General features: G+C 48.9%; 2 protein-coding genes across 2 annotated transcripts; both read left to right on the top strand.

The window, feature by feature from the left end:
- Nucleotides 1-3,200: 3,200 nt before the first annotated feature.
- Nucleotides 3,201-10,440, top strand: TPMT (thiopurine S-methyltransferase). The gene is made up of 8 exons (XM_009485034.2): nucleotides 3,201-3,340; nucleotides 4,120-4,212; nucleotides 5,314-5,446; nucleotides 5,929-5,981; nucleotides 7,551-7,625; nucleotides 8,375-8,460; nucleotides 9,481-9,525; nucleotides 10,325-10,440. The coding sequence occupies exons 1-8, from the start codon at nucleotides 3,201-3,203 to the stop codon at nucleotides 10,438-10,440; spliced, it is 741 nt and encodes a 246-aa protein (XP_009483309.1).
- Nucleotides 10,441-12,279: 1,839 nt separating this feature from the next.
- Nucleotides 12,280-13,443, top strand: NHLRC1 (NHL repeat containing E3 ubiquitin protein ligase 1). The gene has a single exon (XM_009482634.2). The coding sequence runs from the start codon at nucleotides 12,280-12,282 to the stop codon at nucleotides 13,441-13,443; it is 1,164 nt and encodes a 387-aa protein (XP_009480909.2).
- Nucleotides 13,444-13,840: the final 397 nt, after the last annotated feature.

Genomic DNA, 13,840 nt, shown 5'->3' on the forward strand with positions numbered 1-13,840 from the left:
TTTTAAATATATTTGAGACTTCTCAATTCTCTTTGTTCCAGGCTGCATCTTCCTTGTTCAAGCTGACAGTGATGGACGTGGTAGCAGTAGCTTCTTTCAGGAATTCTGCTAAAGGTAAAGGTAACAGGAGGAGAGAATGGGTGTTTTTACAAGTTTTCAAATGAAGCTGATGCAAATCAAGTAAATTGGTGCTTTATTCTCCTCTCAATATAGAAGAAATTGTTTTTGGGAGGGGAAGGGAAATCACATGATGATATCCACATAAATGAAAAATTAGTTCAGACAACCCAATACAAAAATAACTTCCTTTTTTATGCAACACCCCCCCAATTATAACTAATTAGAAGGAAAAAAAAGAATTAAGTCAATTTTTATTACCTAAGGAAAAAAAAATCACTCCACCATAACTTACCACTGTATGGGGGTGGATGAGGTTAGAAAGTAGAGAAAGGAAAACCAACCAGTTTAATTTACATGAGATTTCCCTAAACTACTGCATAACACCCCAGGAAATGGTGGCTTTTTCCCCCCGGAGCTTTCCTTCTGGATCCAGTATCTCTCTGTATCACCGTAGCTTCTGACGCTAGATAATTGTTCCTACATGCCGCTGCCTTTACGGTCGGAGGCTATGGACTACCTTAGCACTGAGCAAGGCACCAGGCGACTCATTTTGGTGACTACCAGGCGATCACAGTCTGCTGCTGCGAGGCCCTTTATCCAAGAAGGTAAAAGGACATGCAGCTGTTTCATCGCATATACAGGTTAGAAAAAGAAAAGGCAGCAGTTACCATTCACTAAGAAGCTTGGTCAAAATATTTAAGACTCAGAGAGGCCTCCCATTTTGAAGGGCAGAGGCCAGTCATACAGAATCACGTATTTTTGCTATTAGCACTACAGGAGGGGGAAGAGAGAGGTAGGGAGAAAGAGAAAGAAAAAGATCAGCTTGTGCCCTTGCAGCCCAGAAGGCCAACCGTATCCTGGGCTGCATCAAAAGCAGGGTGGCCAGCAGGTCGAGGGAGGTGATTCTGCCCCTCTGCTCTGCTCTGGTGAGACCCCACCTGGAGCACTGCGTCCAGCTCTGGGGCCCTCAGCACAAGAAGGACATGGACCTGTTGGAGCGGGTCCAGAGGAGGGCCACAAAAATGACCCGAGGGCTGGAGCACCTCTCCTATGAGGCCAGGCTGAGAGAGTTGGGGTTGTTCAGCCTGGAGAAGAGAAGGCTGCGGGGAGACCCTATTGCGGCCTTCCAGTACTTAAAGGGGGCTTATAAGAAAGATGGAGACAGACTTTTTAGTAGGGCCTGTTGCAATAGGACAAGGGGTAATGGCTTTAAAGTAAAAGAGAGTAGATTCAGACTGGATATAAGGAAGAAATTTTTTACAATGAGGGTGGTCAAGCACTGGAACAGGTTGCCCAGAGAGGTAGAGGTAGAGGCCCCATCCCTGGCAACATTCAAGGTCAGGCTGGACGGGGCTCTGAGCAACCTGATGTGGTTAAAGCTGTCCCTGCTCACTGCAGGGGGGGTGGGCTGGATGATCTCTAAAGGTCCCTCCCAACCCAAAGCATTCTCTGGTTCCGTGATTCTGTAACTGTAAGCAAGGCCATTGCTTCCAGTTGTATACCACTTTGTCCCCACTTCCCCTCCCAGAACTAACACCACCCTCCCCGAAAACCCACAGCTTTTTAAAGAACAAGCAAACGTTGCTTACTTTACTAAGCTTTATATGACTCTGCATCCTGTAAACGTTATCGTATTGGCTGAGAAAATAAACCCTTTGGGGGGGGGTGGGTGGGTTGGGGGAGATGCATAATACGCTGTCACATTCTATACACTTCATCCTCTGTAATGCGTGGCCTGTATGGGAAGGCTTTGCGGGGTCTACCTGTACAGTTGACAGCAAGTTTGCCTTGGGTGGAGGGGGAAGAAACCACACGCACGCACACACACACACACGCACTGACACAGCCAGAGGAAACGAGCGCGGCCCGACAAACAAGGGGAGGGGGGACCGCGACGTGCGCGCACCTTCGCGGCTCCCCCCGGAGCCAAGGGCCGGCGCCCGGCCGCCCAGGCTGACAGCCGCCCCCCCGCCCCGGGCCGGCAGCCCCGGGCACTCCCGGTCCCCGGGCCCACGCTCAGCGGCGCCCAGCGCCGCGGCTGTGGCAGCGGGCGGCCGGGGGCGGCGGCAGGGGGGTCCCCAGGGGGTGTCCCCGGGGGAGGGGCGTCCCCGGGGGGCAGTCGGGGGCGCCCCGGGGGGAGGTCCCCGGGGGTGCCGGCCGGCGGCGGGGGCGCCTGGCACTCACCTCGGGGCCGGGTCACTCGGGGGCCGGAGACCACATTCACGCGTGTCCGCGCCGCCTCCTGCTAGAGCTGCAGCGGGGGAGAAGAGGGAGGAGAAGGGGGAAGGAAGGGAGGGAGAGCGAGAAGGGGGAAGGAAGGGAGAAGCGGGGAGGTGAGGACGGGGGCAGCGCTCGCACCTGCCCCGCCGCCCGGCGAGGGGGCAGGCGTCCCCCCGGCGGGCGCTGCAGCCGGGGCAGAGGGGTCACTCACCGCCGCCATCCGCACCGCCATCCTCCTCCTCCCCCTCCTCCTCCCCGGTGCCGTGCACCCTCAGCCCGCCTCCTCCTGCCGCCGCTTCCGCTCTCCGCGGTGCGTAGCGAGGGGGAGGGCGGGGAGGCGCCGCCCCGTCCCTGCGGCCCCGTCCCCGCGGCCCCCGCCGGCCCCGCCGCGCCGCCCGGGCCGGGGGTGCTGAGGAGGGTGCCGAGCCCCGCCGGGGCCCCTTCGGCCCGAGCCGCTTCTCGCCCCCGCCGGTCTGCCCACGGGTTTGAGGTGAGGGAGCCAGAGAAGCGTCCGCCCCGACCTGCCCACCTATGGGCCCGGGCGCGGGCCCCCCCGCCCCCGGGGATGGGGCCGGGCAGCCCCTGGGTGGCTTCCAGCTGGGTGCAGAAGGGGAGGTCACCCGCCCTGCCCTGCGTTTCGCTGGGTGCCTTTGAGCAGGCTGCGCTCCGGGGAAAAAAGGTCCAGCAGAGGCCATCGGTAGCAAGAGTGTGCTCTGTCACGTTCAGTCCAGAACTATAATCTCTTAAACGGTGCTAAATCTGTATTTGATTCTAGAAAGTAAGAGCCAGTTCCAAACTATTCATTGCGTGGGGGTAGTTTTCCTCTCTTTCTTTTTTTTTAAACAGCTTTTTTTTCAATGATGGAACGCTCAGCAGATGCATCTGGGGTCCTGGAAGGCGCTGATATTGGGCCACAGAAAGACAGAGTGGTGACTGAGGAGGAATGGCTGCAAAAATGGGAAATGGGTAACACCGGGTTTCACAAGGAACAAGGGCATCCGTATGTGACTTCACTCTTCTGCCTAAGCTGTTTAAAGAAATGCTGTGAGCTGAATGACGTGACTCATTCAAAAAACTCTTAACAGAAAACGGAGCATTTACAAAAGGAAAATTATTTTACACAGCTTGAAAGTAAAATAAATATCAGTATTTTTGTGACCTACATTTGTCAGAAAAGAGCAGAGAAAAGAAAGGATTGCATTGAATTTAGAACTTTTAAATCGGGTTTTAAACTATAAAGCTTGGATAGCTTGGCTAAGAATCTTAAATTTTCTGACGCAGCAGCTCTCCATTGCTGTTCATAAGTTACGAAACTGGGGCCTAAAACAATATGCAGAGGGCACTGGAGCAATTACTGCACACTGGAAGACAGGGACCTAAGAGAGCAAGCCTGATTTTATAGTCTTGCAACCAATGACAGTTACATTTAAGATCTGTGTAAGTTATTTAATTGATACAGAAGTTTAATAATCATTCTGTTTAAGTGAGCCCTGTTAGAGGTGGGTTGGTGTGTTTGTTTACTTGAAAAAACAAACAGAAAACAGAACAAAGAGAAATGTGTTCTTTTCTAACAGAAATTAAATTTACTTTCTAAGTAAATGGAAAGTGAATGTTTTTATTTTATGTTTTTATTTCTAATGGTGTGAAGCAGGCTGAACTAAGAATTTGTGTTCCATCATGGAGTTTGTGTGTTACCCACCATAATGCGTAGCGCTTGGCTTTTAATGTGCCAGCACAAATACTTGCAGTGTTGAGTAAAACATGTCTGTTCTTCTGCAGGCTCCTACAGAAGTATCTGGATCTTCTTTTAAATGGCAGGAGTGGACTGAGGATATTTTTCCCGCTTTGTGGTAAAGCAGTAGAGATGAAATGGTAAAGCATGGATTGTAAGAGCAAAAGTCTTATTTGATGTGGGGAGGGAGGGAGAAGGGGAATTCCCAACCTTATATTGGCCAATGGAAATGTGCCACATCTCCGCTGGTAGGGAAGCAGCGTCACTGGAGGCCAAAGGGAAAGAGGAAGTTTGGTTTCATTTGCTGGCGTTTTGTATGGCAGCATAAATGGGATGGATAAGGACGAACCTGAGAGTCCTCCCGATTGTCCCAGGTTCAGCTTGGGGAATGCTGAATTTGTGACGGACAGAGTGACTGAAGCTATGCCCTTACCGCTGCTTCTTTTGGTGGCAATGCCAGCTTAAATTGCCTGCAGTGAGGTCGGTTGTGCCACAGCATGTTTTCATGGGACCATGTGGCATGCCACACTGGGAACTTAAGCGATTTGGGCTAAATATAACTTCTTCTTTTTAAAATTTATTATTTTACTTTTTTGGCTGGGTTATCTTTATAATTAGCGGCTGTGTAAGCCAGTGTTTTTTCTTGGAGGGAGGGGACACAAACCCAAAAACCCTGATTGAACTGCATCCTCAAGGAATCAGGTTAGTTAGTCCCAGTTACTAGGTTTTATCATGGTAACTACTTACCGGGCTGACTGCAGGCTCTGACGCACGTTGCTGTTGCGCTGAGCTGCAGCAGCGAAGAGGTTACCGCGCCCTGCCGCCTTCATCGGAGCCAAACGCTACTGCCGAGCCACAGAGGCGGCTGGGTGGAGAGCGTGCCTCAGCTGCTGCAGTTCAGAGCAGAACGTATTTCTGTAAACAGAAAGGGACGGTTTCTCCGTGTAATCACCTTTGTTTTCATTGAGTTCACCGAGATAAATGAATAATCTATTGAATCTAAATAAAGCCTTTAAGTCCTCATCAACTGCATGCCAGGCAGTGCTAATGCAAGCTCAGATCGGGGAGGGGAGGTGTTGCGATAAAATGTGAATGCTCCAGAAAGTCAGGGTTAGACATACTGGTGCATCCTAAACCCAGGGGTTCCCTAACGAATAAATGCTGTGTGGGAGATGCATATTTGGTAATGGCCCAACCTGTGGGCCTCACGTAAACGTGGGACCTCTCTCTGCCTTGTGCAGGCTGGCAGACATGGGACATAGTGTTGTCGGTGTGGAAGTTAGCGAGCAAGCGCTGAAGGAATTTTTTGCAGAACACAGTCTGCCTTATTGCGAGGAGCCAGTCCCAGAGATTTCGGGAGCAAAAAAGTTGCAGGTATGTTTTCTGTGTGGTCTAACGATCTGGTGTGGTTAATCATGCAACGCAGGCATAACTGAGCAAACAAGTCATTCTACTTTTATGCCTCTGTCATACTGGTAATCATTTACCTCTCCTGAAGAGGTCTGAAAGGAAGCTCTGAGTTGTAATTTTGGACTGAGAAGTTCTTCTTTTGAGCTTATTACTTTGGCCGCCTTTTCTTATGACATGGAAGCATCTGAATGTAAGGTAAATGTATTTTAAAATTGGACAGTTGCATGCCTTGACAGATCAGAACCTCTCTGGAGGGGATCAGGAGAGGTACCTCAGTAAAGAAAAACTAAAGATGTTTCTCACAGTTTTTCCCCATTACACCTAAGTGTATATTTAAAAATAGTATATGTGTATGTTTTAAGGTATAAAGTGTAAATATACACTTATAAGTGTGTATTTAAAGATAGTTTGCTGACCAGTATTGTTTCCTTTTCTTTTTATTGTAGAGTACCTCTGGGAACATTTCGCTCTACTGCTGCAGTATTTATGATTTGTCCAGGTAGGAATACATACTGTGTTCTACAATTCTGCATAATCAACATGTATTAATACTGTCATAGTACTGTCATATTATTTTATTTGAATCAGCCATAAAGATTTGGAACAGGTCCTCTCAAGAAAACTCTTACTAACTTGTATGAGAAATGTGAATAGCCAATCTCCAACAAAAATTAACTCTGTTGTTGACCGTTAGATAAAGGTGCTGACTAAATATCTTTAAATGAGCTTCTTGTTCTAAGCCGTCTTGTGAAAGTTATACAAAAACATATAGAAAACATATAGAAAAAAAACATATAGAAAAACCCTAGCACAATCCCTTACTCAGAGTAGCTTAGTAAAAGTAAAGAGAATATACCCAGAGGTGTCGTCTTAGCCAGCTTTTCATTTAACTAAGTACTAAATATATTTTTTCCCCAAACTATTAATTAACGTACGCATAGGTAAGCTGTACCCATTGATTGTATGCGTCCCATGCTTTACTTAACATACTTTTCTCAATGGGCTTAAAGTACATTACATCACTCCAGTGTATGTGACTATATAATATACTGTCAAACACTGACTCTGCAAGTGTCTTGCAAAACATGGCTTGACTTGCTAGTGTCTTCTGAAGGATTTTTAGTGCTAAAACGTCCGAATTTCTTAGTTAAAAGACACAACAGAAAATGCAAAGTATGGTTTAGTCTAGTCTACCATGGTTTAGTCTAGTCTACCCTTAATTGGTTTAGAGTGGACTTGGTAATGTTAGGTTAACGGTTGGACTGGATGATCTTAAAGGTCTTTTCCAACCTAAATGATTCTGTGATTCTATGATTCAATACAGTCCACGCTGCTGACTCCTGAAAAATGTTTCAACCCATTGTGCTCTGTGGCCTCAAGCATCGCTTTTGCAGATTTTGTGGTGGCTTTGCACCTGACCTTGTGCTCAAGCGTCACTGAAGCCATCTGCCAGCATATCCAGGAGCACAAATAATGTCTCTGGCAGTGGTAGACTGAGGCAAGCAGCAGTGTAACTTAGCTTTTCTAACATTAAACAAATTGCAAGCTGAAGCTAACTGTCCTGGGCACGTAGCTAGGAACTGCGGTATCTAAAATTGCTGGGTGTGCCGAGTTCAATGATACTAAAGCAGCAAGGCACCTTCCTTAACCCGCGCTGGAAATCACACGTGGGTTTTAGAAGGTGGCCAAGAACTATCGACGTGCTTAGTGCGTGTTAGTGCTCCCTCAAGGGTCACGGCAGGGTTTGATTGCCAAAACCCCAGACTTGAGCCCAAACGTGTTTAAGCTACTTTCCTTCCTCCCCGCCTTGTCTCAGCACCCCCTAGTGATGGGGGAATGCCAAGCAATTTCAGCGTCCCTTTGCTATCACAGCAGAGCCGTGTACCAGAGGGGGTCCTTGGGACCCAGATCATATTGTTTCACATCATGAAAATGCTGGACTGTAACAAAAAGGTAGTGGGGAATCTGCGCAGCTAGCTGGAGAGCCCTTGTGACTTCACAGAAGTATCTGAATAAAGGTGACGGTGCCTTTTTAGTATTTTTAAGCCTTTTCCTTATCTCCCTGTAGCTCAATAGTTGGCAAGTTTGATGGGGTTTGGGACAGAGGAGCTCTAGTAGCTGTGAATCCATGCGACAGACAACGGTTAGTAAATTTGCTTTGTTACTGTCTTTTCTCTAATGTATGCAGTGACACAGGTTTTTTCTCCTGCCACTTGTTGATGAGTCCCCTTTCATTTAAAGGAGTAACCTACACAAGTTCTCTACCACAAGCATCAGCTGCAGTTGCAGAGTGCTGTACTCTAGGTTTGTGAGCTTCCTTCAGGAAGCCGCCCTGCCTCTTGGTGGGAAAATATGTGGTTTGTTGCAGCCCAGCAGAAGCAGAGCTGCAAGTCTCATCTGAATTTTATTATTTCCTTTTCACCCCATTTGCTTCTCCTCTCTGTTCTTTTTCCCGTCACTTCCCTTTATTCCAATTTTTTGTTCTTGCCTATAGCCAACCCAAATGTAGTTTGACCCTACCCCCAGGATTTTTTAATGAGATACATAATCTTGAATTCACAATAATTTTAAAAGATCAGTACTGTATTGTGCACTGTATTCTAGACTGTGGCAGACGAATACTGTTTTGTCTGTTAGCTTTGAGGTGAATATGCCAAAAAAGATAAATGCTTGTTTATGAGGAGTGAACAGTAACCTTTATTTGAGGTGTTTCATGTGTAGCATTAATTTCATGCTCATGAAATTCAAACTAAGCTTTGCTTAGTTTCTGTGCAGTTCAGTTCAAGTTGTCTTTGCATAGAAATACGTTCCCTCTTTTGTTGAGTATTTTGAATGCTGTGCTTGAATGTTTGTACAGTTCCAAAATAATAAAGTATAACTTTCTCCTTTTAGCTATGTCAGTTTGATGATCACCCTGATGGAGAAAAATTCTTCTTACCTCCTTGTTACGGTTTCATATGATCCAAACAAACACAAAGGTGAGAACTTTGGGCTGTTCATGTTTTGATTTTGCATGCTTTAATACAAATTGTATATAGATGTGGTAGATGTATTAGTATCTTCCCCAGGTTTTTTGTCAGCATAGCTTTGTCAGCTGATCACACCAATACAACTGTGTGTTAAAAATTTTAGATGTTGACCAAGCTCGAGACTAAATTTTCTTTCTCTCTAGCATTCAGATATGCTAAGGGTAAGTGGAGGACAGACATGGTATATTAACAAAGAAATGAAACTGGGAGTGTGGCTGTGACAATGAAACTGAAAGAGTGAATGCTTAGAGTAACATCCTCTCTGGCCTAGGGAGCTTGAAGCACTCCCAAGAACATTGGCTTCGCTCTGTCTACCTAGTACTTGCAACCCAGCATGTTGCCCATCTTGTGCCTCTCTCCCAGTCACTACCATGATCTGAATATGCTTGGAAGAGGTGAAATTCTATAAAATCATGAAGTATTTTTTCCTTTTATAACTTACTACATACCAAAGTCTGAGGTATTTTAAAAATTTTTTTTTGTTAATTATTAACTCTCAAAAGAAAAAAGATTTCTTGCTGCTTTTGGGCTCTTCAGCATAATTATCCCTGAAAAAATAGGTCTTGTTATCATAAGCAACAGTAGTTTAATTCATTGCTCTCCTTCTCACATTATTCAGCTTTTAGCTTTAATTATGCCATTGTAGTATAAAGAGATTGTTGGCTGGATTCACACAGTGCGCTGAGAGTGGTTGTATCCACGGCATGTTCATGACTTCTGACAACGTGGCTACCCTGGCTGCAGCCTGGAGATGATGCAGCAACAACACCTGAAGCCATTTGGTGGCCCACCAAGGTGCCACAAGTTCTTGGATATGGGATTTTCTGGTCCCTGTAGATGGTGCTACACACTGGGGTCTGATGGTGGGCCAGGTGCTGTGAGTGATGGGGCTGGCTCTCCCGCTGCAGTGTAAATGTTTGTCCCCTTCCCGTGTCTTCTCTCTGATTAGCTTCACCCACTTTCTTTCAGGCCCACCGTTTTATGTTCCTGAATCTGAAATTAAAAGCTTGTTTGGTAAGTAATATTTCAGCTAACCCTTAGGAATTTTTTCCAAAACACATAAACTTGTTTACATGCTTCTACCTTGGCCTGTGACAAGTGACAGAGAGTAATTTGCTTCTTATCTGAGGAGTGGAGTCATGGAAAAATAACGGGGAAAATAAATACCATTTAGCCACAGGGATTTTGCTGTCAAGGAAAATTCGCAGCTCTTCAAAAGATGTGAAGAAAACCCGAGAGACAGATACTGTCTCTTTCCTCCCCTTGGCATCTTTTCATTCTCCCAGGATTCATACTGCACTCAGTAATCTTGTAGCTGCAGTCTTAGTCCTGTTTGACCATTTTGTCCTTCTCTGCACCTCATCACAAGCTACCCTGGTTTTAATACAAGGCCCTCGCATACCAGTTCTACAGTGTTTGCTGTGCTTTTGTAGCCAAAGAAGAAAAGTAACATGCCGCGCAAAGAAAGTGCTAAATGTACAACTCGAATTCATCAAAGTAATGAAACTCAGAATTATGGCGGGAATTTAATTTTAAAAGTTCCTCCTGATATGCTTTGATGTTGCACTTCTTTTAAATTTACAACTTCCTGAGACCCCTGCAGTGTCTGTGTACAGTGAGTCATTGGCACGGACAGTTACATCCCAGTGCAAAAGAGACAGGTTTTCCCCAGTGCATTTGTGCCACTGCGTTGGGGACTGTGAGGAAATCTGTGGATAAGATGGTTGGTTTTTGGGTTGGTTTCCCCTCGCCCCACCCCGCAGTTTGCATTTTTCAGTCATTCAGTAATTTGTTACTCTATTCTCCTTTTCAGGTAACCACTGTGAAATTAAATGTCTTCAAAAAGTCAATGACTTCTCAGACAAACACAGACAATGGGGACTAGATTATTTTCTGGAGGTGCTGTATATACTAAAGTTTGGAGCTTGATTAAAATTAATTAAAATAATGTCTTGCTTTTGTTTTTGTCTCACCTTTTAAAATGAGACATGTTTTGGGGCACTCTTAAAGCAGGCTTCAGCATACAGAAAAATGCCTGTGGAACACTTTTGTCCATTTTGCTTACCAAGTCGGCGCTCCTACATAACTGCCTTCACTGTCTTGAGATGCGCATAGCTTTTCTTAAACTCCACGCACAAACAAGCGTTTTTAAAGTGTATCTTTTTTCTTCCATATGGATTCAAATCATCAGAGCTAGGAAAAAGAAATGCTCCTGTTCCTTTCTGCCCGTTGCCAGTCGATGCTGTCTGCCCGGCGCTCCGCAGGTCGGCCTCATCGGCTGGCAGACCCGGAAGCAATGGCAGCTGCTGTTCAAATACTGTTTTCTGCGACGCTGGCCTTGCGCCAGACTGGGCAGCTGGGTGAGAGAGGCGGGAAGCTGGCGCAGGGTGCTTCTCTCTGTCCCCATCAGTCGTGATTACAAGTCGAGTGATGAGCTGGCAGTGAGTGGGCAAGAATGCTTGGCAGCAGCCGCCAAGGGGGAACTATCATGGAGCAGGAAAGAGAGGAAGGAAGCGAACCGGGTAACAATAAAGGAGAGAGTCCGGGGAGACAACATCCCTGCGTTTGTTCGTGGGTGTGCTGCTCCCTCCTGCAAGAGCGCAGCTATGAGCAGGCAAACCAGCACAGGGCTTGTAGGGCGAGAGCATTCAAAGAAAGCCTGCAGAGCTGCTGCTGTTTGCCCAAATGCAAACCTTCCTTTGCGGGTCTTCTCCCATCTGGATACTACTGCAATTTTTAAAAATTACAAAATGTGGGGCTCTCAAAACCCTTTCTTGCCCTGGCCTTTTCCCCTTGGCGGCTTATTTTAAAAAACGCTGGAAAGGTACGATTGCAATGTAGTGTATTATAATTCACCAAGACCAGAAGGCGAGTAAAAGCCATGGGGCTTTTTAGAGTGTTGTAGTCCATCCTAGAGCTGCAGGTGGGTCTGATGATCTTAGAACAGCAGTCCCCAAGCTACAGCCCGTTGCAACTCTCGATAGTGCTTGGAGCTGCTGGTGCTTCAAGGCCAGGTTGACAGAAGAAAGGAGGTAGCCAGCGGGCCAGTGCAAGCTGGGAGCTGCTATTTTCATCTAGTTTTCGCTTCTGGCCAGTAGCGCAGCTACAAGGTTAAAGCATCGCCTTCCTCTCGACCCAGAAATTTTTTTCCAGGTGCAGCGTGAGAGCCGCTGGAGTTTATCTCTCAGGCTTGCGGAGACACGATAGCCGCGAAAGGCCAGGTGCTGGGCACCAGGCTGCTGCACGCTCCGCAGCGTCCTGCGCAGGATTCCCAGGTAGGCGACGACCTGGCAAGCGCGATGCCAGGTGCCGGGCGAGCCGTTTCGGGATGCGTGAAGATGGCTCCGGCGAGCGCGCGCCGTGCGGTTACGCCGAGAGTACGGCGCAGGTAGGCAGAAGGAGAACGTGCTGTCCGCACGCCTTACGAGATGCGCGTAGGCACCTGTTCGGACAAAGCGGCGGCTAGCGAGTAGCGTTAAATGGGGGGTTTTTTTTCCCCCCACTGCGTTTTCGAAAGCTTCCCAGAGTGGCGAGAGGAAGCCTGTGAAATGGCGACGGCTTCTTTCACCCCGACGCCGGCTTCCACAGCGCTGGCAGGGGCGCGGTAGCTAACTGGGTGTCTGTGGGGATCTGGGGGGGTATTTTAGCGGGGAGGGCGGCCCCGGGGGCGGAGCAGGCGCTGCCGGCGGGCGGGTGCTGGCGGCCGCCAGCACCCGCCCGCCGGCAGCGCCTGCTCCGCCCCCGGGGCCGCCTCGGCCCTCAGAGGGGATGGCGGCGGAGGACGAGGCGGAGCTGGGCTTGCTGGAGTGCCGGGTGTGCTTCGAACGGTACGGCCCCGGCGGGCAGCGGCGGCCGCGGAATCTGCCCTGCGGGCACGTCCTCTGCCGGGGCTGCGTGGGGGCCCTGGGCGGCCCCGAGCGCCGGCGTTTGGAGTGTCCCTTCTGCCGGCGGGCCTGCGGCCCCGCCGAGACCAGCGACTGCCTGCCGCTGCTGCAGCTGCTGGAGGTCCTGGGTCCCGCCGGCGGCAGCGTCCCCTCGGCCTTGGGGAGGAGCGGCGGCGGAGGGGAGGCCGGGCCGGCAGCCGCCGGCCTCGGGCTCCGGCTCTCCCTGGGGGGCTGGGGGTCGCTGGTCAACCCCACCGGGGTGGCGGCCTGCCGGAGGTCCGGGCGCCTGGCAGTGGCACACGACGGCAAGAAGAGGATCCACGTCTTTGGGCCGAGCGGATCCTGCCTGCAGCAGTTCGGGGAGCGGGGGGACGCGGGCAACGACATCAAGTACCCGCTCGATGTGACGGTCACGTCGGACGGGCACGTGGTGGTCACCGATGGCGGGGACCGCTCCGTGAAGGCCTTTGATTTTGAGGGACGGGGGGTCCTGGCTGTCCGGGAAGGTTTCTGTTTGCCCTGGGGCTTGGATGCCACCCCCGAGAGTGAAGTAATCCTCACCGACTCGGAGGCAGGTGCTCTCTACCGTTTGACGGCCGACTTCAAGAAGGGGAAATTAAAGAAGTGTCAGATGCTCCGGTCTCAGCTCATCAGCCCAAGAGGGATTGCCGTCTCCCAGACCTCGGGCGCTATCGTGGTAATAGAGCACCTGAAAGCTCAAGGACCGCACAACGGCAGCACCCGAGTCAAGATATTCAGTGCAGAGATGGATCTCGTCGGCCAGATGGATAGCTTCGGCCTGAACCTCGTTTTCCCCTCCAAAATATATACTACGGCTGTGGCCTTCGACAAAGAGGGCCGCGTTATAGTGACGGATGTCTGTAGCCAGGCCGTAATATGCTTAGGGAAACCTGAGGAGTTTCCCGTCTTTAACCCTCTAATTAGCCATGGGCTTGCTTATCCTGTAGGACTGACTTACACGACAAACAATTCCCTCGTCGTTTTAGACAGCGGTGATCATTCAGTAAAAATATATAGCTCCACCTGAATGGCTTTAGATGCTTACTGCTATAGGTTCAAGCTGCTTTGGCCATGAAGCAAGCAGAGTTCTGGTGTTAGCAGGCGTGTAAGGAGGAGGCATTTTCTAGGCCTTACTTGAAGTGAAATTGCCCTCTTTGACCGACATGCTGTGCTTCCTGCAAAACTTATGTCGAATCTCTTGCCTGTCTGCGGGGGAAGACCTGGCCGCTTGCAGGCTGCAGTCAACAGTGAATCAACCAAACAAGTAATTTGGCATTTTGAAACTATTCCATACCTTGACAACCAAACGTTTTTGGTACTTCTTGACAAGTAATAACAAGGACATTTGGAATGGAGTAATCAAAGACTGGCACCTGGGAGAGAAAGTGATGCATCGTTTGTTTACATTTCCCAGAACATAGTTT

Source organism: Pelecanus crispus, chromosome 2 (genome assembly GCF_030463565.1).
Source record: "Pelecanus crispus isolate bPelCri1 chromosome 2, bPelCri1.pri, whole genome shotgun sequence".
NCBI lineage: Eukaryota > Metazoa > Chordata > Aves > Pelecaniformes > Pelecanidae > Pelecanus > Pelecanus crispus.